At 43.3% G+C, this 24,095-nt stretch overlaps 1 protein-coding gene across 3 annotated transcripts in view; it reads right to left on the reverse strand.

The window, feature by feature from the left end:
* The window catches only part of vegfc (vascular endothelial growth factor c), a 78,193-nt gene that overhangs the window by 18,462 nt on the left and 35,636 nt on the right, over positions 1-24,095 (reverse strand). For all 3 annotated transcript variants that reach the window (XM_086033587.1, XM_086033586.1, XM_086033588.1), the window contains 2 exons: positions 17,299-17,438; positions 5,749-5,861 (listed from right to left, as the gene is read on the reverse strand). In XM_086033587.1, the coding sequence (XP_085889713.1) occupies positions 5,749-5,861; positions 17,299-17,438 (253 nt within the window). The remainder of the gene's footprint in view (positions 1-5,748; positions 5,862-17,298; positions 17,439-24,095) is intronic.

Raw genomic sequence — 24,095 nt, forward strand, 5'->3', positions numbered from 1 at the left:
TTCACGACCCCACTGTCCAGGATGGCTCCGCCGAGGCCGAGTGAAGACGGTGGATGACACCGATGAGTGTCGCCGATGATGCTGGTGATGACGACCACCCTTGTACCGGGACACCGCGTCCCGGAGCAGCCCGACGCGTGAGTGGACGGCCGTGTCACCGGCGGACCCGCCCAACATGGGGTTCCCGGCCGAGGTCGTCGCCGTGGGTGGCGGGGAATCCGAGGGAGCCCCTGGGAGCACAGCCCCAGCGTCGGACGCAGCAGTCGGTGTCTCCGACTGCTGTAGTGCAGTGATGGGAACAGGAGACTCACTCGCCAGGGCGGCGAACCGATTCCCCAGGACCAGTTGGGGGCAGTGGGGTTGCTCCCCGGCCCTCCGGCCGCGGGACACCACCTTGACCCAGGTGTCACTCTGCAACGGTGTCGAGCAGGATGGCCCCGGGCAGGCAATTGGATCCCACTTCGCCGTGTCCGAGAGGCCAGCCGCCTCAGCCGTCATTGTCGCCGACAGGATTTCACGAGCGCGCCTTCTCATGACCACCGCGGAGAGTTCGGGGAAACGGGTCGCGAAGCAAGAGATGACCGATTCCTTCTCATGGAGCTCCTCTGAGAGACGACGAATATCCCTTCTTAGGTCAGAGATTGTCTTATTTGCCTTCTCCAGCAGGCCATTGTGTTCGTCGCTGTCGTCTGAAGGCATTTTAATACACTAGCTCCAAGCTAGCCCCAAGCTAGCCCGTTTCCGTCTCAAGCTAGCTGTATGCTAGTCTGCGAGATCAAGCGACCCAGAGATTAACAAAAATTTAAATAAATAAATAACAATAAAAAATAAGATAAAAATAGTCTCCAAAAATTAAAAAGAGTAAAAACGCAACGCGCAGGTGAGGTAGATTCGAAGGCGAAAGTGCAGAAGTGCAATCGATACCATCCACGTCCAAACTCTGACGTGGCAGGAGAAACGCAAACGGAAGTGACTATAAGGGACACGACACAAGAGGAGAGGGGAGGAGATGGTGAAATGGATAACTGCTCGATGCTGACACAGAAGTGGCATGTCCGGCAACCTAGCTGTTGCCTGTTTGACGAAACCGCAGCAGTGAATAGAAGAGCGAATCTGAAAGTGATGTATTGATCTCATCGCGCTAGTATCGATCCGAAATAGATACTGACTTGGTATTGATAACATTGATATTTGAATTGATCTGCCCACCACTTTTGTATTGCACGCATGCTTGTAACATAAGCGGTGTGCCTTCGATTCTTTGTTGCTTTATAAAAAGGTTGTTACTTCTTCCACACTGTCAGTGTCAGGGCTGTTGCCTCAGCGCCCTGAAGTGTGTGTGTGAATGCGCTCTCTCAAGACCAGGTGTGTGGGGATTGGCAGCAGCTGAGATCGTCCCTCCTAATAAGGACTGTTCCTATTTAAGAGGTTCTGGGATGCAGACCACTTGCCTCGTCTACGCTCCAAGCCAAGTTTGTACTGTCTAGCTCCCTTGCTCGAGGGCTTAATGACATCACCATTAAGAATAAGTACCCTTTGTCCCTCATCTTCACCAAGCTTAATCTACGCCAAGCCTATCATCTAGGCCGCATTCAGGAGGGTGACGAATGGAAGACGGCATTCAAAACCCCTATGTGCCACTATGAGTACCTAGACAAGCCTTTTGGCTTTCTGTCTTCCAAGCCCGGGTCAACAATGTCTTGCGCGACATGATTAGGAGGTTTGTTTTTGTTTATCTGGATGACATTTTGGTTTTCTCGAGTTCCCGCTCCGAACATGAAAGATATGTACGTCAGGTCCTCCAGCACCTGGTTGAGAACAAGCTTTTTGTTAAGGCTGAGAAGTGTGAATTCCATGTGCCACAAACACACTTCTTGGGCTACATCGTTGCCAAAGGGTGGCTCCAGATAGACCCGGCCAAGGTGAAGGCAGTTGCTGAATGGCCCAATCCCTCAATGCGCAAGGAGTTGCAATGGTTCCTTTGCTTTGCCTACTTCTACCAGCACTTTATTCTGAACTATAATCAGGTAGCGACCCCCCTCACCAACCTTACTTCGACCTCCATACCATTCCGCTGGGCTATGGAGGCCAACCTTGCCTTTTAGAAACTAAAGGTACATCCGCTCCACCAAGCAATTGAGTTCCTGCCAAGCCAGGTGGGCATTGTTCTTTGACCGCTTCACTTTTCCACTTACCTATCGTCCAGGGTTGAAGAACACCAAGCCCAAGGCCCTGTCCCGCCTGTTTGCAGGAGATGAGCCCCATACTGGTCCCGAGCCTATCTTTCCACCCACCTGCCTTGTAGCTTCTCTCACCCTCAAAGTGGAGGAGGTGGTCAAGGACGTCCTGGGAAACTGGGTGCTGCAGTGGAGGCACTCCTCTAGACTCACCTGCCATCCAGGAGTACGCCGCACACTAGCCTTCCTGCGACAGCGCTTCTGGTGGCCCACTATGGAGGAGGACACGTGGTCATTCGTGTCAGCTTGCACAGTCTGTGCTCAGAACAAGTCGTCATCCAAACCCACTCTGGTTTACTTCGGCCACTTCCTATCCCCACGCACCCACGGTCACACATTGCCCTGGACTTCGTTACTGGACTACCGCCCTCCAAAGGTAACACTGTCGTTCTGACTGTAGTGGATAGATTCTCTAAGGCTGTGCACTTCCTGCCACTCCCCAAGCTCCCTTCCACCAGGGAGACTGCTGACCACCATGTAAAACATGTATTCCGCCTGCATGGCATTCCCACTGACATCATCTCTGACCGTGGCCTTTAGTTCACCTCACAGGTCTGGAAGTGTTTTTGTGCAGCCCTTGGGATTGGTGTCAGTCTGTCATCTGGTTTCCATCCGCAAACCAATGGACAATGTGAGTGTGCCAACCAGCAGCCAGAGGCTGCCCTCCACTGCATGTCCCAATCAATCCCCTCCTCGTGGAGCTCCCACCTTGTATGGGTTGAGTACGGCCATAACTCTCTGCAGAGCTCTTTATTGGGCATGTCTCCGTTCCAGTGCTCCTTGGGCTACCAATCCCCTCTGTTCCCCCTCGCTGGAGAGTAATCTAGCTGTTCCTTCTGTACAGTTCCATGTCCACAAATGCCACAAGATCTGGAGGCAGGCCCGCTCCGCCTTGCTCAGGTCCTCTTACGGTTCACAGATGCAAGACAACTGCCGCCACATCCCTGCTCCTTCCTACTCGGTTGGGCAGAAGGTGTGGCTTAGCTTCAAGAACCTGCCGCTCAAGGTTCAGTCGTCGAAACTTTCCCCCTGCTTCATTGGGCCTTTTGAGATCGCAGCTTTGGTGAACACGCCATGTGCATTGCGTCTCAAGCTCCCGGATACTCTGCGGGTCCACCCCACCTTTTATGTCTCTCAGGTCAAGCTTGTCTCATCATGTTCGCTGTCCCCTGCTTTGCCGTCCGCTCCTCCTCTGTTGGTCGGTGCCCACCCTGCTTACAAGGTGCGCAGGCTCCTGGATGTGGCGCCGTGGCGTCCAGTACCTCGTCATTGGCTGACGTCACAACGGAGTAGTAGTATGCAGGGCCGAAGTGTGCCTAATGATCAACAATGACGAACGTGAAAAAGTAACGCTGAGACAGGCATCAATTTTCACCTTCCCACAGGACAAATTCTCTCCGCAAGCAGTTCCATTCAGTGGTGCCTCTTCAAGAACAGACATGATGTTGTACAACGCAGGAATGGGACAAAAAGCCGCATTCACAAACACAAGAGGTTGCATTATCTACACATTGTGAACGATAAGTATGACTAAACACAGACATGTGAAACTGAACAAAAACGGTACCTTTCCAGAGTGAGAAAGAAATCAAGGTATTTACGGTAAATAAATGTGTATGCCGGATAGGCTCTAGCACTCCCGCAACACTTGTGAGGATAAGCGGTATAGCGAATGGATGGATGGATGGAAATGTGTATGTCATGAGGAAAGTGATCATGAGATTCTCTCCAATGTTGACACTGGTCATCAGTTAATGTGTAGGATACAACAAATTCGGAACAATGGTCGATATGATGGATGATGTGATGAAGTCAAAGAGAGACATCAACATGTCCAACTCATCCCGGGGTAAGAACGTGGTGGAAGGTAGATGGGTGCATACGCGTAAAAGCATTACAGAAGGATGTGCCAGGGTCAAGGTTTATTTATATAGCACATTTGAAATACAGTAAACACAGCCCAAAGTGCTGTACATATTAGAATATAACACTATGAAAAAAAACAATAGCGAAAGAGAAAAAAAAAAAGTTTAGGTCTAGCAACCGCAAACACCCTGTCTCCTCTCGTTTTCAAACTTGAACGGGGCAGGTTGACAACAAGTTGGTCACCTGACCGCAGGGCCAGACCTTCCACAGATTTGAAGACAAACAATAATATTTTTAAATGAATACTAAAAGACACAGGGACACAGGTGGTCAAAACGCCTTCGCCCTGTCAGCAGGCAAGTAGCAGCATTCTGAACCAGCTGTGGCCAAAAATTGGATAAAGCATCCAGGCCATAATATAAGGAATTGCAATAATCCGGGCATGCTGTGATAAATACAGGAATTCGCTTTTCCAATTGGTCAGAAGGCAAGTAAAATTTCACTTTGGCTATCAGTTGCGGCCTTAAAAAAGCGTGCTTTTCCCACTGTGCTGATTCGCTTATCTAGTTTAAAAGAATTGTCAATCAATGGCATGGTCGTGTTCACCAAACACAATTAAGTTTTATTCTCACTTAACTTCAGAAAATGAGATTTCAGCCAATCTTTCACTTCCTTCAGAGAGTTTTGAAAAGACTGGAACAAGCCACCTTTGGATGTGCGTGGCATATATATCTGTATAGTGATATTTCCTAAAAATTGAGTGGAGACATTTATATGGAAAACAAACCTGGGCCTATTACAGAGCCTTGGAGCACTCCCCATGTAAGGCATGCCATGGCTGAGGAAAAGGGTCAGATGCTCACAAAAAAATGTCACGTGTGGCAGAATATATGGCGCTAACTACCACAATGCAAGACTGTTTGTACATAGTACAGTTGTTGGGACATAATGACAAATATGAGTATGCGCAAGTCCAGAGGTAGGGATTCCGTCAGTACTGACGGAAGGGCCATCAGTCCATCACGGACAGACGGCCATTTTGTTGACGACTGAAAGAAACACGCCCCGCCTGTCTTGTGTGTTGGTTCGTGAGGCTGAACACAGCAAGAGAGTCTGGCTGCAGCCACCATTTTCAGCCGCCCCTCCACCGACAGCCCGGAAATATGTTCGTTGAATACTTTCAAAATAAAATTGCTTTGTATTTCTGGTGAAATGTCCTTCCATTTTCGGTTTCTAAATAAAATTGTCTTCAAGCATTTTCATAAAAGTCAAAATCAAATTGACTTTTTAGATAAATATAATACATCGTTGGAAAAAAAAAAACAAGTATGTCCTCTCTTTCAAATGGACTTTTAATATAAATATATTTAATGGATCCTTCATTTTAGACTTGTTCATTTAATTTATAATGTGAAATAATCCAATTAGTGGCACAAGGGCACGATAATTCATAAAATTACTTAAAATTACTCGGATTGTTTGGATTTTGCATAGCTGTTAGATTCCCTGTATTTCCTCCAACTGTGATGAACTGAGCATAGAAAGGAACAATTTGGAAAAACAAACACTTCTCACAGCACACTTTCCAAATGAATAGCCAGATGATACATGCATCCTTTTGATAAGAAAATGTGCAAATGCTCACCAAGTTGGGGTGACCTTAGAACAGGCAGCGATGGGGGAATTATGCTGACACATCGACACTGTCTGCTACTCCAAGCTTCATTTGGGGCACATGTTTCATTGGCTACAGGACATCTGAAACAAACATTTCAGAAACACATTTCACATTCATAGTAAGAGGCAATCGGACTCAACTCAAATCTATTTATATAGTACTTTCACAGGAAGCGTAGCTATAACAAAGCCACAAATGTAATTTCAAATCAAAATGTTTCTACAATGAGGAAAGGAAGGAACTACAATGAATGGAAGGAATTACAATGGATATAAATTATTTAATTAATTAAATAAGCAAAGAGGAAAAAGGTGAACTAGCTTCAAATCAGCGTTCCTGCCCACAGCATGAAAAGCAACGTACCTAGCCACATCTGGCGGCAAACCAGATGTAAACAAACAATGCAAGCACACACTGACTGTACAGTGGTGCAAAACAAAATGCCAAAATGTGAAAAACATTTACATTGCAGCAACCAAATTCACATTTAAGAAAACAAATTAACAAAAGTCAAAAATGATAAATGTATTTTTATGAAAACAAATTAACTACAACAGCCGAAACAATTTACAATTAACACAAACAGGAAAGCGAATGTACCATATCTTGCAGTGACAGGAAGTGATAGCGGAGCTGAGTACTCATTTTGAGTTGTTAAGAGACCAGGTGATATTTTATCAGTTTTATGGGCAAAAGTTGAGTCACTTCATGCGGTTTTGTACATCTTGTGGTTGCTCTAGAGTGTTTAAATGGCACCGAACAGAGTGAGTAAAAGCTGGCTGGATGTTCGATATGCACTTAACAGTAGTAGGGATGGCTGTTATGCGCTGAAAAGTTGTCATCAACGGGCCATCATGCGCCAAAACGTAGTTGGTGACAAGGTGCGGCCATCACGTGCTGACAAATGGGGCCTCTGGCGGCCGTGACGGCCAGGACCGGCCCAAAATAAACCGGCCATTGGGGAAAATGCACATATTTTCCCGAAATTCCCGATGGCCACCCCACCCCTGGCCACCGTGTGCTTTTCGATGGAACACTGTTGATTAATCAAACAAATGAAAACAAAACAAGCAAAATATGTGGTGCATCAAACAACTTCAGTGTTCAGGTTTTCTGTTCACCACATGATGGCATCATTTTAGGAGAATATTTTTGACACATAGTTGCACCAAGCTTCTCCATAGTCGGAGATAACATCACCTTTTGTTTTAAGTAATCGAGTACAAGGGTGACCATATTTTGATTTACAAAAAAGAGGACACTCGGCCAAGATACGTACGTGATAATTGACGTTTAAGATCCCTTATAGCACTAATATACTTAAAGTATGGCTCCAGTGTATGCGTAGAAAATCAAACAGAAAACAAAATAACACCTATCTTTTGAAGTTTTACCTGATAAATAAATAAATCTATCAATAAACATCAGCATTATTGTTTTGTTTCAAATGTCTAAGGAAGTCACAATGTTCTTTTACCAGTGAGCTATATTTAGAACTGATCCATCGGCTAGTCATGTTGTCCTTGGGGTTAACTAGTACCGATGGCAGAATCATAGGTGGGCCCGGAGTGATATTGGCCTCCCCTGAAATGAGTTTGGACCCACCAAAGTGCCATGCCAAATAATTGATATCCATGACATGTTATGTCCCAGTCTAGGGGAACCTCGGACTCATTAGTATGTGTTATCCGGTCTTCCCACCCACAGAAAGGCCCGTGACATCAGTGAATAAAGAAGAGGTCAACCCCAGAATTTCCTTTACAATAATATGTTCTATGCAACCCCACTCGTCTAAAGACAGCATTCTGATTAATACTGTGTTTGGGGACTATGAGTTAAGCAGTAAAATCCACCCGTTTTTATCCATCGAGGGGGCGGCCATTTTGCCACTTGCTGTCAACTGAAAATGATATCACAGATGCTCAGGGCTCAGGTAACGACCAATCTTGGCTCAGCTTCAGAAAACGGGTGAGCCGTGATTGGTTGTTGGGGGTTAACTTCCGCTTTAAGTTCATAAGGAGCAGCTTTTATTCACTTCAGAGGGACAAAATGCCAAAATTTACAAAAACACTAATTTAACCCTAGCTTCCATAAACAAAAAGGAGAGGTCAATAAATGACAAATATCTCACCTACCTCCTACAACTTAAGAAAAACAGGAGAAAAGTGGTTAAAACCAAAAGGACTTCTTATGACTGCTCAGCTTGATCAAATATTCACAGGTATTTACAGGGGTTGTGTTCCAACTTAATACACATTCATGAAACTCCAACAAAGAAGTGATAGGACGGAGAAGTGTGAAACCCCGTATTATGTGTCGTTTGAATGTGCTGCACCAAATCGTGTTGACAAAAAAACAAGGTGTCAGCATTTTGTGGGTTTGTTGGATGGAGATTAAACTGTTATGTACTTCTACTTGTTAGATTTTTGCTTTGGTTCCACTCATGGATCCTTCAAGAATATGCTTACAATTCTGGAATTTTTTTTAACTTCTGACGTCAAGTAAGATCTTTTCCTCATTTGGACATTGGTTACTGTTAGTTTTTAATTACATGTTTCTACCCTTTTTAGTAAGAGGTTTGATTTCTTATAAAATAGATTAACTTTTTACTTTATTGTAGGTGAAGTGTGGACTCTGCACCACAGAACTGTCTTACGTCTATAAGAGCACTTCATCAATGCTGAGGCATTATAGAGCTCGACATGGCAATGAAGAGTTGGCAGTCACTCCTGCTGTGAGTACCCCGAGTATGATGAAATTAAATTTCATTCTGAGTTTTACTTTACTACACACGGCTCATCTGTTTTCTGAATCTGAGCCATGATTGTTAGTTGAGTCCTAAACAACTGTGTATCATTTTCAGTCGACAGAAGTGACAAAATGGCCCCCTGAGATGGACAAAAACAGGTGGAATTTACTGCTTGAACTCATATTCCACACATGTAATATTAAGAAGAATGCCATGTTTAGACTAGTGGGACTACATAGTGTTAGAATAATTGTACATAGGTTATCCCATATTTACTCTTGTAAGTATTGTCAAGTCTAATTGACAATTTAATGGACTACAAAAATGGCCGAAAAGCTTACCTGGCAAAAGAGCTACAAAAATGGCAGAAGAGCTCAGCTGCCAAAAGGACTACAAAAATGGCCAAAGAGCAACAGGAGACAACACTACACAACTGTTGCCTGAAGTCTTGAAATGGCAATGCACGTCGTAGGAACTAATTAAAGTCAAGTTGCAAACTGTGGTACGCACAAGGAACTCTTGTCTGCAATTCCAGAGCGCACGCAAAGAAAAAAACTTGTCTACAAACACCAGAGAGGCAGACGCTGATCAGAGACTTTTGCAATGCAGACTAATTATCTCAAATGCATTTGTGGAAATGACATTGTTGCAATACTGAGTGTATTAACTTGCCTATTAAATGTTGTTTGAAGAATCTTATAATAGTGATTGCAGGATGAATTGAATTAAATGTTTTCTGACTTTTTAAATATCATATTCAAGCACTTCACTGTTTTTTGATCCTAGGCACATAATTAGTGTAGCTGTCACTGTAATAAAGTTTGTACAGTAAAATGGGATTATAAAGTAATGTAATGTTAAATCAGAGGTCCTGATTAGATTAAGGTAATTTCCATCCATCCATCCATTATCTGTACCGCTTCTCCTCACAAGGGTCGCGGGGCGTGCTGGAGCCTATCCCAGCTGTCTTTGGGCAGTAGGCGGGGGACACCCTGAACTGGTTGCCAGCCAATCGCAGGGCACACAGAGACAAACAACCGCACTCACAATCACACCTAGGGGCAATTTAGAGTATCCAATCAACTTACCATGCATGTTTTTGGAATGTGGGAGGAAACCGGAGTGCCCGGAGAAAACCCACGCAGGCACGGGGAGAACATGCAAACTCCACACAGGGAGGCCGGAGCCGGGATCGAACCCACGACCTCTGAACTGTGAGGCAGACGTGCTAACCAGTCGACCACCGTGCCGCCATTAAGGTAATTTGTATTAATTAAAAGTAGGTTAAATGAATTTACACTTGATAAAATGCTAAAGTAATGCCATCATTGATTTGTTGCTTATTTATTATTACAGTGATTGGGGTTATGTCATTGTTTATACAACATAAAAGTGCATTGTCTGTATGTTTGTTTCATTTAAGGTTTTTCACCTAATGGCAAATAGGTGGCTTGGAAATAAAAGGAAGAGAAAAGCTGCCTCATCATTTGACTGAATCCCAGTTCAAACTCTCTGTAGATGAGATTATCCCTGTCAAGTGGGGATTGTGTGCAAGAACTTGACAAGAACTTGACAAGTATTGTAAAGCATTTATTCAGCAGTATAACCTTGTTTGTATCATGTAAGTTGAAGTTGTTTGTGAAGTAGAGTGTGAGAAGGACGCAGCTGCAAAACAGGAACGGTGCTCTTATTGGAGAGCATGCCGCGGTTGGCTGCTGAGTCCTTGGGACAGTATAACAATATCTGTATGGCCTCTGATGAATGCAAAACATGCACTTTCACATACATACACTGTTTCAAACTGTTTGTCACAATGCTACATGTTCCCGCAACCCTTCAGAGTAGCGACTTCCATGTATACAATTAGGGACCACACAAAGAAAATAAAAAGAGAGGGTGCAGCAGACTGTGTCAGATCTAGGGGTGTAACGGTATACGTGGGAGTATTAATATGTTTCGGTACAGCATGTTCGGTTCGGTCCACTTGCGTACTGTTTCTGATCAGTTTTTATTATTAGCGTTAGCTTATGCGCGAGTAGGTGAGTTTTCACATGGACGCTATTGAGTGTTGCATACGTAGGGGGGAGTGGGGTGACAGATGAGGAGCCAGTACGCCAGAAGCTGTGATAAATCATAAATGCATGGATAAAAGGCATTATAGGCAGTCCTCGTATTACGACGTACGTGACCTACGACGTTTTGACTTTACGACGCCCGTGCCTCCTCCTCCATTTTGTCCCCAGCACCGTAGTGACTACATTTACATGCAGACAATATTCGGGTTAAAGTCAAAATTCCGATTTCTGAAATAGTCTGAATAATTTCATTAAGGCTTTTAAAGTTTTAAAGTTACTGTATTTTTTTATTATAAAAAGAGTTTTAATATAGTTAGCAATAATTGTAAGATTGTATGTATTTTTTTCATCACAAAAAGTGTAGAAATGTACTGTAATGACAACTTGTCTTTAACTTGAATACTTAGATGTGTTATAAGATGTTCAAAGATTTCAGTGTCTTGATAGTTTACAATATTAATCTAATTATTACAGTTAGTGTATTTTTCATTCTGGTGTAATTTCTTAGAATATCACCTGAATGGTTTGCTTTTATTTATTTTTCTAAAAAACGCACCGTTTACTTGTTATCTTTTCAAAATAAACATCTATTCTTTTAAAAATTATTTTTTTGTACTGAAAATATACCGAACCGAACCAAAATGTGATTTAGCGTACCGTTACACCCCAAGTCAGAGCGGTAGGAGATTGTAACTGGCACATCACTGTCCGTTCCTCTCACGAGCAAAACGAATCCGATTCCCTTGTCTTCTTTCCTGTCTGTTGTTTAAAGTGTTCTAGGTTGCCATAAACCTGACACATAGAAAATAATATTGTAAAGACATTTTGGGGGTTGATTCCCCCTATCAAACAAAATATTTCCTGTTGGCTTCCAGTTCGTAACAAGCAAGCGCTGGATGTGCCTGTGATCATCACATGATCATCAAAGACTGTCAGCCACTCAGCCTTGTTTAAAATGAGGGATTCGGGGAGCTCATGCAGCTTGTTGCACCCTCGTATGTTCTACCAAGCAATAAGGTATGTGTAAGAAATGTATGAATGAATGAATGAATTAATTAGAACTTTCAATATAAACAGATATGTATGTATTCATAAAGTTTTACAATATTTGTATCGTTATTTTTAGACCGTCAAGGACTTGGTGAACCAGAAATATGAAGAGGAAAAGGAGAAAACAAAGGACCTCCAGAGAGCTGTTGCTGTTACTTTAACAGCTTAAATGTGGACCTCGATTAATATGGAGGCATATCTGGATGTTACTTGCCAGTATGTGGACATAGAAAGACATGAATTCCATACATCGGTCTTAGGAGTGCAGCATTTTCCACAGAAGCACACCGCAGAAACATAGTCAGGCTTAAAGGGAATCTCATGGAGGAGTGTGGCAAAGCGAGCAAGGTCAGGTGTCTTGTCACTGATTCAGCAGCAAACATGATTTTATGCTGCCGAATGCCACAAATATGTCAAACCATTCCATCAGTTTAACCCTTCGGCCTCAGTTTTTTTCCTACCCCTCTCGCGGTATTTTGACCAAAAAATGGACAACACTTTTAAGTGTGATAACTAAGTCATTTCTGAATATTTTTTTTTACTTTCAACCACTCAAAATGTTCAGTGGGATCAGACCAATGCATACACATATACATAAACATATACATATACAGGATAGTTGTTATATATTTATTTATTGTTGATGCCCTCTATGGAGTCATTTATGAATATTTTAAATATTTTTTTTAAATATATATTATAAATCAAAGTGAAATGTTGTATAAGGTCATTGAACCATGAAAGGTTAAAAAAAAAAAAAAACAGCACAACTGAAGAATTTAGAACAGAATTCATGTATATCAAACGACAGAACTAAGCACTGTAACAATATCAACAAACTCTGACAACTAGTCCAGGTTGTCATCGGTCTCTTTGCCGTGGTTGTAGTTGATATAATTTGAAAATTATTCTTGGCTTTCTTTTTTTTTCAAAATTTCTTCAAAATTCCCTGAACCATTCAGTCAATTTTGTTTACGTTCTCACTGCAGACTGCACTTCTTCAAACGCAAGCACACGCGCACACACACACATGGTGTGCACATGGTGTGTGCGCGTGCATTCACGCATGCACACATTCATATCCACACATGAACATTTGATAAGTACTCTTACTTCGGTAAAACACTTAGTCACATTTGTCCAATTGATCATGAACACGCACTCACACGCACGCACGCACGCACGCACGCACGCACGCACGCACGCACGCACGCACGGTCACAAAGCCTGAATATGAGTGTGAACGTGCATGCGCGTGCACATGCGTTCACGCACGCACACATTCATATCTGTTAGAACACATGCAACAAATGTGCAGTTTTGTAGAAAGAATTGCGCAATATGACCGCACATATTCCTTGGCACACACGTGCACCGCTGACGCGTGTGAACGTATGTGCGTGTAGTTACCCACGTCTGAAAAAGCAAAGCAAAATTTACCAAATGGCAGCCAATGTCACCCCGGAAGCAGAAACACGACTAGGATGACCCCAGCATAATCAGAAGGTTCTTATTTTGGCGCTACCTGGAGGATTAGGGCTGTTCACACTTTCAACACCAATTAAATACTTTGACTGCGTAGTACACTCGTCACACAATAGTTTCATTCAGTAATAATTGAAAAATGCACGAAAACACATCAAGTTTAAAATGCATCAAAAATCATGATTTATAATGGGACTCACAAACTCTCACTGCACAGTATAAGTCTGTGGGTTGATGTAAGCAGACACACGTACACAGCCTGAAAGTCTTGGGTGCGCGTGTGTGTGAACGTCCGTGCATGTGCACACTCACACATTCATATCCACACATGAACATTTGATACTCTTACTTCACTAAAATACGATTTGTCATAATTGTCCCATTCATCTCACGCACACGCGCAACCGCGCGCCCGCCCGCCCGCACGCACACACACACACACACACGCACACACACACGCCCACCCCCACACACACACACACACGCACACACACACACAAACACACACTGTGAGAATCGTATATTCTTTAATTAAGAGAGATTCCTTTAGTTGTAAATAACGTGGCAAAGTATCAAGTGATCAAATAATACTCCATCCACATGAAAATGGCAGGAAAATCAGCGATATGAACATTTTCCCTTCAGTGACAAGCGACGGCCAGGGGTGGCCCTGGCCACCACATAGCTCCACCCCTGCCAGGAATAACAGGAATATGTTAATAAAATGAATAAATGCGCTGGAGGCCTTTGAGGCTTATGATCGATGTAGGCCAAGGTGCCTTCTTGAACGGTGTGTCTTATTTGTTTTGTGGCTAATTTGGGGTCTCACTGTGAGTTACTAACTTCATCTGTAGGAAGACAGAGGCATCAATAAGTCAAGGAATGAAATACCTTTGATTTTGTCATTCTGTATCCAACTAAAATAATACCTACATTCCCACAGCAAGGGCGCACAGATGGCGCCAAAATGCTGTGGGAGTGGCCAAATACGACTCCAATCATAGCCACCACAGCGGCCCCTTTCATTCCCTTTAAATGTGGTACACTAGTCGTACACAAGAGTCTCGACATGACGGATGCTGATCTGCTCCGTGGAGTGGGCACCTGGAGATTGTCTGAATTACCTCAAATAGTTTTATAAAATAGTTTGCCTCCCGCCACCGCCATAGCTGTGCCACACAGTCGGATAATCCATCCATCCATTATCTATACCGCTTATCCTCACAAGGGTCGCGGGGCGTGCTGGAGCCTATCCCAGCTGTCTTTGGGCAGTAGGCGGGGGACACCCTGAACTGGTTGCCAGCCAATCGCAGGGCACACAGAGACAAACATCCCCACTCACAATGACACCTAGGGGCAATTTAGAGAGTCCAATCAACTTACATGCATGTTTTTGGAATGTGGGAGGAAACCGGAGTACCCGGAGAAAACCCACGCAGGCACGGGGAGAACATGCAAACTCCACACAGGGAGGCCGAACCCACGACCTCTGAACTGTGAGGCGGACGTGCTAACCAGTCGACCACTGTGCCGCCCAGTCGGATGATTTAAAAATATAATACAATGAATGATTCTGAGGGTTTGATGCCTGTTGTTCACACATTTAGGAATTAAATAGGTTGCGTCAGGTCAGCTATCTATGCTGTGCCGGTGTTAGATATGGTCTGAGCAGGTGGAAGATTTAGGTCGACTTTCTTTTACTAAACTCCCTCAGCCAGGTGCTGGCCCATCCAGCTTGGTGGGGAAGAGTCTGTCAAATTGGCGAACGCATGCAGTCAGCCTTGCGCTAATAGGAAAATCAGGATCCAGAGGCATTTGCACTACATGACAACTGCGCTTTCATACTGCTCTGGGTCCTGGGTGGTGTCCCCTAAACTGCAGTTGGATCCCACATGGGATGGGCGAACTAGCCCAGCTCCCCTTGGAGGTGGGTGGGGCCTAGTCCACCCTTCCTCAGTGTGCTGGCTCAGTAACTGTTTACACCAGATGACTAACATGCATAGGAAGTGTTTACTCAATAGGTCTCTACAGACACGCTATAGGATTTAGGCAATTCCATCATACATCAGTAGCACTGCCTTGCTTACTACCCATGTCCTGCCTACCCTGTCCTTTTCTGTCCTCCCTCGTCCTGTTGATTTCCTTCCTCGCAGGGTGTCCCCTCAGTTCACCGATAAGTCTTGTTTAACATTACTTTTTGTGTCCTATGTAACATTTCTTGTAGTCATATGCTGTATCATGCAGTGGTGTTACCAGGATACCAGGTGTGGGTGGGCATTAGTCTGACCTGGGGGGGCAAAAAAGTGCTACAATGCTCAAGTAGGTCGAAATCCAGCGTAGGGCTACTGCACCTTAAAACGTGTTTTGTTTTCTCCTTAATTGAGATGACTGTTGTTGTGATTTGGGCTAAACAAATAAAAATTTATTTGATTTTGATTGTTTTATTCACCAGAACTACATCCAGTTTTCTTTGGGTGGGCAGAGTGTGTCCGTGGGTGGGCACTGCCCACCCTGCCCCCGTCTTGTAACGCCCCTGGTACCAAGACTATTCAACTATTGTTATGCGGTGCTGTGGTTTTCTGTTTTTTTGTCTGTCCCCTCAAACCTTTTTCTGTCCAGTTGCATTTTCAGCGAACACCACAATATAAGCAACCACAGAAGGAGTATTTCAAACTCCCCTGTTGTACAATAAAACTGTGCAAGCATAAAAAGGAACAGCCACCCACCATTCTGCATGACCATGGAGCTGAAAAGGACGCCAAAATACCCCACTCACTCATCCCTTTCCCAACCAACCAGGTCAATGTCACTATAAAGTCGGGTTATTTAAAAGTATGGGGTAACTCTGTCCACACCATGTAAACGGGTTATTCCGAATGACTCAGAAATCGAAATTTTTAGCTTAACCCGAATATTGACTGCATGTAAACGTAGTCACTGTGACTTTTCTGCTTGCTCTATATCTTCCTATTTGTGCCCTTGAACATTTACCATCTTCGGTCTGTTAAGAAACCCTCGGATGATTTCAATGGCATTATCACCAGTATTTTGTCTTACGGTGGATCGTTGCAGAATAAATATTTGTCATTTTCATTGTGTAATTGTGTAGTTTGATTTTAGCAAGGTCAACATGTCCACTATGTCATAGTAAAATATCAATTGATATAAAACCATAAATAAATAAATACATTTTAAATATATTTGTTAAACAGTACAGTCATCTAGATTAGTGAATCATAATTCAAAGGAAATGTCCAATATGTGTTCATTAAATGTTTGTCTAAAAAAATAAATAAATACCTTGTCATTGTCCACCCTGTCACCAAGCTCACATATTTTGCTGTTTGCACGTATATTGTCTGCGATCAGTTAATTTATGAAAAAGAGTGGGAGCTTGACCAATGTGCATTTCTAACTATAACAATTTGCTTAATATGACGAGTATGGGGTGAAATGGGGAAGTCTCAGAGGCACCTTGTGACTCACCCGTCCATTTGAGAACCAAGGTCAGAACGTTCAAGTTTCAAGTTTAGTTTGACCTATTCATGTTAAAAGTACAATATACATTCCAATGAAATGAAATATGATCTGCCTGGCACTCTCTCTACTTGGTGTGGGAAGAAATAAATGAATAAAAGACAGCACAAATTGAACCTGAAAACAAAGACACATCCCAACCACAAACAAATACAGTATACACTCATGTTGAAGTGTTAGACCTAGTATTTAAAAACCTAATGCTGGTATTACACGGAGTGACAAATGCTTGTGAATGTAGCAAGTTTTGCGTTTTCATCAGGGTTTGTAAAAGATTGCCGAAGGCTGCAAAGATATTCACAGACATTTCTTTACTGTCAAAAAATTGCGAAATGCTAAATATGTTCAAATCATGCTCAAATGCCTGTTCATTTATAAATGGAAGCTGGACAAATAAAGGGTCCTGTTTAAAAGGGAAATATACAGGCTTTTTAACGTACCAAAATAAATACAGGTTTTAGAACAAACACAATAAGCATTGTGACAACACAGAAATAAGATAGAAAGCAATTGCTTTTAATGTTTACCTATTGGTCTGTCTTCTGAAAAGCTGGAACATCCAACAGTAATACTATAGACCGTATATTACAGCATTTAATTAAATATGTGTTCAGTACTTACTCAGGCAGGGATCTCCTGATGATGCTGTGGACTTGTTTGTAGATGTCAAGTTTGGACAAACAACTGCACTGCGTGTGATTGGCCACACTAATAGTCACTGGCTTGGTGCCTTGGGCAATTGGAACTGTGATTTCAAAAAGCTGCAAAATGGCACAATTGATGGCAGAAATTAAACAAATAAACCTTTACATTGCAATGTTTAACCTCATTCATCTTAAAATTTGCAAAAGGAGGACATTTTATATAACCGTTAGGGTAAGGCAAAACCCGCATTGCTGGCAGTTGGATTGCAAACAACAACAACAAGCAACGACAACAACATAATAATCTGCAAATATATTGTACATGTTCACTTTCACCTTTTAACTAGTTATACAAAATACTTTATTTTTTATAAACTGTATCAGAATGCGAGTAGGCCTATAGTTGACCCCAGAACACCCCCCCCCCCACACACACACACACTTGCAGTTAAGGCACCCACAGATTTGCATATTCACTTTTGGTACATTTTTTCAGTATTTTAAAAATATTTTTTAATAGTTGGGATTTTTTTCTGACCCCCCCGCACACCCTCCATTCCCTCCACCCTCCATTGTTTTGCTGAAATCACCTATTGAATGTTTATCTGCGTTTTTTTTTTTGTGTGTGTGTGAAGGATTTGTTGGGTTTGAAAAAATAGTTTTTTCTTTTTCTCCAATGCTATTTCGAGGGCCAGCCCGGCCACTATCCCCCACGAATATTGGGTCGCGACTGTAAATAACTAAATCTATTTATAAAGTATGTCACAAAGGAGTATTAACTTTAATTATGCCAAAAAATAAAGACAGGAGAAATACACGACAAATAATATAATAAATTCAACTCAACTTTATTTATAGAGCACTTTAAAAAAGTACAGCTGCATACAAAGTGCTGTATATAAAGTAAATCTTAGACATATAAAAACAAAGACAGTTAAAACAATAAATTGTTAACATAAAAACATTAAACACAATGATCTGTAAGGTAGCTGCGGCTATGTATGTTGTGAAGTTACTGGCAATTGGCAGAAATCAGAATTTTGTCGTGAAGCCAATTTAAAGCCTGCCAAATGAACTCAATTGAAGACTTGTCAGGTCAGTATGAGTCTACATATCAGGGGTGTGCTGAAGCATTTAGAGGGATAGTGCTTCAAGTTAAAAGGGGCACATTGAGCCAGAGTATGAAGCATCTTACAGAAACACACTTAAAATATAATTTATTGCACTATGCACTTTGTATATGGCTGAAATGGCACATGAGTGTGCTCCTGCCCTGCCAGCTGCTGGCTTCTTGCGCAGCATAGGAGATGATATTTATGGAGCCCCAGGCACAACATAGGCATTTAAAAAAAATGTGGCCACAATATAAATACTATAACGTGCACACAAAATGCTCTTTTACAGCGACAAGATACAAATTGGTGGCCATGAACTCGATATAACGTGTGCAAAAAATATGAATTAGTGGTAAGAATAACCCTGGCTCTATATTGGACAGTTGGGTAAGAAAATCCACTACTTCTTTAAAAGCGGTCAGGTGGAGATCGATGGAGGTAGCTGGGGCCCAATTTGAAATCCTCTGAGGACCACCAAAACCTTAAATCAGGGGTGTCCAAAATGTTGCCATCTTGATATTCTCCAACTTTACAAAACATGATAAAACTAATCAATCAAGCAATTATGTATTGTACTTTATACAGTGGTTTTTTTTAATATGTTTTTTTGTTGTTGTTGTTGTCATTGTTATTTTTCAAACCTGTTAAATGTGAGAAGACAAACTGGGATGTTTCATGATTTTGGGGTGGCCCACAGCCCTGTATCCCATAAGAATAGCTCGCCTCTGCCCTGAGCAGATCCCTACATTCATAACCAAAGCAACAGAAATCTATATTAAGATGATCGTTTTTAAATCAGTGTTTACTTGAGGATCATAATTAATCATTATATGTTCACAAATCGGCGGCACGGTGGTCGACTGGTTAGCACGTCCGCCTCACAGTTCAGAGGTCGTGGGTTCGATCCCGGCTCCGGCCTCCCTGTGTGGAGTTTGCATGTTCTCCCCGTGCCTGCGTGGGTTTCCTCCGGGTACTCCGGTTTCCTCCCACATTCCAAAAACATGCATGGTAAGTTGATTGGACTGTCTAAATTGCCCCTAGGTGTGATTGTGAGTGCGGATTTATGTCTCTGTGTGCCCTGCGATTGGCTGGCAACCAATTCAGGGTGTCCCCCGCCCACTGCCCAAAGATAGCTGGGATAGGCTCCAGCACGCCCGCGACCCTTGTGAGGATAAGCGGTATGGATAATGAATGAATGAATGTTCACAAATCAGACCTTGACACAGACAGCAGAATGTGGAGGAAAACAGTTTTGCTTCTGAAAATGAAATGTCTTTATTCATGAAGCATTATAAAGAGAAATGTTGTTACTATTTTAGTTTTAAATAGTTTATTTGCATCTATAGAAAAACTATAAATCAAATCTAGTACTAGTACTTTAGTAGTTGTAGTAGTTGTCAGGTGCATAGCACCCATGGGGCATGTGGGTGACCCTCATTCGTTAACAAGACCCCAAGATACTTGAACTCCTCCACTTGGGACAGGATGTTATGCCCGACCTGAAGCGAGCACTCCACCCTTTTCCGACTGAGGACCATGGTCTCAGATTTGGGGGTGCTGATTTTCATCCCATCCGCTTCACACTCTGTTGTGAACCGCTCCAATGAGAGTCAGAGATAACGGCTTGAAGAAGCCAACAGTACCACATAATCTGCAAAAAGCATAGATGCAGTACTGAGGCCACCAAACCGCACTCCATCAACGCCTCGGCTGCGCCTAGAAATTCCGTCCATAAAGGTTATGAACAGAATCGGTGACAATTGGCAGACTTGGCAGAGTTTAGGGTGCTCGGTACCTGTAATCCCAAAGCACCCCCCACAGAAAGTCCTAAGGGGTGTCCCTTCTCCAAATCGAGCGCCTTCTCCAAGTCGACAAAACACATGTACACTGGTTGGGCAAACTTCCATGCCCAGGGTGTAGAGCAGCTCCACTGTTTCACCACCGGGACGAAAACCACATTGCTCCTCCTGAATCTGAGATTCGACGTCCTGATGGACCCTCCTCTCCAGCACCCCTAAATAGATCTTACCAGGGAGGCTGAGGAGTGTGATTCCTCTGTAGTTGGAACACACTTCTTAAAAAGGGGGACCACCACCCTGTTCTGCCAATTCAGTGGTACAATGTTGTACAGGGTGTCAACCAGGATTGCCGCATAACAACCAGAGCCTTTAACAACTGCGGGCGGATCTCATTCACCCCCAGGTCTTTGCCACCAAAGAGATTTTTAACCAATTTGGTTATTTCAGAGAAAGGAGAGCCCACCTCAGAGTCTCCAGGCTCTGCTTGCTCAACGTAAGATGTGTCAGTTGAATTGAGTAGGTCTTCAAAGAATTCTCCCCACCAACTCACATCCTGAGTAGAGGCCAGCAGCACCCAATCTCAACTATGCACAGTGTTAAAGGTGCACTGCTTCCCCCTCCTGCGACGTTACATAGTGGACCAAAATTTCCTCAAAGCCATCTGGAAGTTGTTTTCCATGGCCATATGGAAGTCATTTTCCATTTTCAATGGCTTCGCCAAACTCCTAGAATGGTAGAGTTTTTGCCTCATGACTGCCAAAGCTGCATTCCGCTTGGCCAGCGGGTATGTTAGTTGCCTCCGGAGTCCCACAGGTCAAAAAGGCCCAGTAGAACTCTTTCTTCAGGTTGACAGCATCCCTTACGCCAGGGGATTGCCCCCACCACATTACGGCCACAGCTCTGATCATCTGCCTCAACAATGGAGACACGAAACATGGTCCACTCGGACTCCATTTCCCCCACCTCTCCCGGGATGTGGCCAAAGTTCTGCCGAAGGTGGGAGTTGAAGGGAGTTGAGTTCTGACGGGATTGTGCGAGGCGGTACCAGTCAACCCTCACAATACATCTGCGTCTGCCAGGTCGGGCCGGCATCTTCCCCCACCATCGGAGCAAACACCCACTGGGTGGTGATCAGTTGACAGGTCTGCCCGTCTCTTCACCCGAGTGTCCAAAACATGCGGCCGGGGTTGTCCTTGTGCCAAGTACACATATGGACACCCTTATGTTTGAACATGGTGTTCCGTGAAAAGTACAGAAGTCCAGTAACTGAACACCTCTCGGATTCAGATCGGGGGAGCCATTCCTCCTAATACTGCCCTTCCATGTCTCACTGTCATTGCCCACGTGAGAATTGAAGTCCCCCAGCAGAAAGATGGAGTCTCCAGGGAGAGCGCTCTCCAACACACCCTCCAATGACTCCAAAGAGAGTGGGTACTTTGAACTGCTGTTTGGTGCATATGCACAAACAACAGTCAGGACCCGTCCCCCCACCCGAATGCAGAGGGAGGCTACCCTCTCGTCCACCGGGGCGAACCCCAACATACAGGCGCAGAGTCGGGGGAGGCAATAAGTATGCCCACATCCCGCCTCTCACTTTGGCAACTCCAGAGTGGAAGTGTCCAAGCCCTCTCGAGAGGACTGGTACCAGAGCCCAAGCTGTGTGTGGAGATCAGCCCGACTATATCCAGGCGGAACTTGTGTGAGCCCTTTATCCTGACCTATGGATGATCCATATTGCCCTCTTTTGCAGTGATTAATGGATATATTGCACTTGTGTAATTATGACCCCAGACCTCTCAAACTATAAGTCAGATATGGAAGGACCAGTAAATAGTATAGAATGTGGAATGATTTAAGATCCAGGGCCTACTTTGCTTTTTAAAACTGTGACGCTTTGTGACATTTTAGTTTGAACATACTTGGTGTGTGACAGGATGGAAGAAATTAACTAAAGCTGTGTTTGTTTGTAAAGACCTTAGTACCAGAGAAATAAATGTGGCGCTTTGCGGCATGCATGTGTAATTTCAATGGAACCCTCAGAAAATGACCATGTTGGGGGCACGTTAGACGACAACAGAAAGATGGTCTCTACCTGTCAGAACATCATTACCTTGAGCACCAAAGCACGGTAGCTCCTGCCAAAAATTTGTTCTTTGCCGATGGCAGCTCAGCTTTGACTCCTGAATGTTCTTAGCCACTGCTCATCCAATTTTCAAGTCCTTTAGCATGACACAGATCTTCCTCACCTACAAATTGAAGAGTCAGGTTTTAATATTATGTTAAAGCAGGACACAACCCTTCAAATGTAGGCTACTTGCCTGTCATTGATGCCAGCCTAAGAGATCTCAACACTGTCCACCCCATCTTAAGTCACTCCATTTGTTGGAAAAAATAATAAAATGGTGATGGTTATGCAGATGTTATGGAACAAGCCATATATACCAAAGCCCGAAAGATCGACTGGTAGATGGGAGAGTTTCACAGAGCCATGACATACCTTTCCCGCATTGGTTCAATCAACTGAAAATGTAATAAAATAAAATAAACTCACCAGCAGCATATGTTTTGAGCACCACTATTCATAGTCATGGCATCGGAACATTACCTAGTGGGAATATTTTTAGTCAGTAGGTTCTTAATGAATTAAAATTTCAAATAATTGAGATACTTATACTGTATTTAAGAAAATTAGCAAATGACTTACATACTGTATTACTGAATAGTCAGCGATTCAGGTTCAGGTCTCAAGCTTCACATGTACCCACCCGATCAACAATACCTACTATAGGTGAACGGCTGGGACTAATTTTACTCGTAATAAACATCGCCAAACTTTATACAGCAAATAATACCGTAGCTCGCATTTTCCAACATTTATATTTACCTGCAAACGTGGAAGCTGCTCCTTTTGCTTGATATTAGGTGTTTCGCCGTGTTAAGTGTCCAACGCCAACTAAATGTTGTTGAGACAACAGTTGTTCCATATCTATGCCTGATTGGCTAGAGGACGCCACGTGATTTGTAGCTTTACGTGCCATTGGTTCAACTAACATACTAGGCTGCTGCATTTGCCTGAAAATTTCTATTTTGTATATTTGACACACTAACTGTTTTTCCAAAGTGAGAGCCTGGCGAGCTCAAAACCGGAAGTGTGACGTCATTAGATGAACAATCATAGCAATGCTCAATGCGGAAAGTGTACAAAGCCACTCAGAAACGGACTCAGAAAGCGATATTTCAAACTTATCTGAGGGGATCCAGGTGTTTGAAGAGCTGGAGCAAGAGGAGGTTGTTGGCATAATGCATGTTGGACCATACATGTACAAGCCAGATGCTGCAGGATGATGAAAATATTGATCCTGAACGACCGGACATGGGGTGGAGATGAGACCCATTGACATTGGGACAATGGTAAGGTAAAAAGGCGACGATTATTATCCTAGCATTATTGTTTGAAATTCAATGCCGTGCCGTGCTGTAAATTACGCATGATGTTCCATATATGCTGCTAGCACTGAGAACCACGTACGTCATAGTGGGTCGGTGTCCCACATTGTCAAATTAACGTTATTTCCTGTGATAGTACTAGTAAGCACAACTAAGGTACATTCAATAAATCAAAAAACGCAAGTGAATCTATAGTAAGATTGATTTGATTGGCAGTTTTCCAAGAGGACGTGGCATGTTCATTCATCAACAGTGTTGGCTCTGGTGGTGAGGCTACTTTATTTCTTGTGTCACCTTTATATTTTTATTTTTTACTATGCTTACAATTTCGTGCAGCCAATTGGGAGTTGTAAATGAGACGTTTTGTTTCAAGTGTTTATTGCAGAATTCAACAGCTATGCAGTTGAAAAGTT

The sequence above is a fragment of the Filicampus tigris genome, chromosome 6 (assembly GCF_054856515.1).
Source record: "Filicampus tigris isolate MCC_2025a chromosome 6, RoL_Ftig_1.0, whole genome shotgun sequence".
NCBI lineage: Eukaryota > Metazoa > Chordata > Actinopteri > Syngnathiformes > Syngnathidae > Filicampus > Filicampus tigris.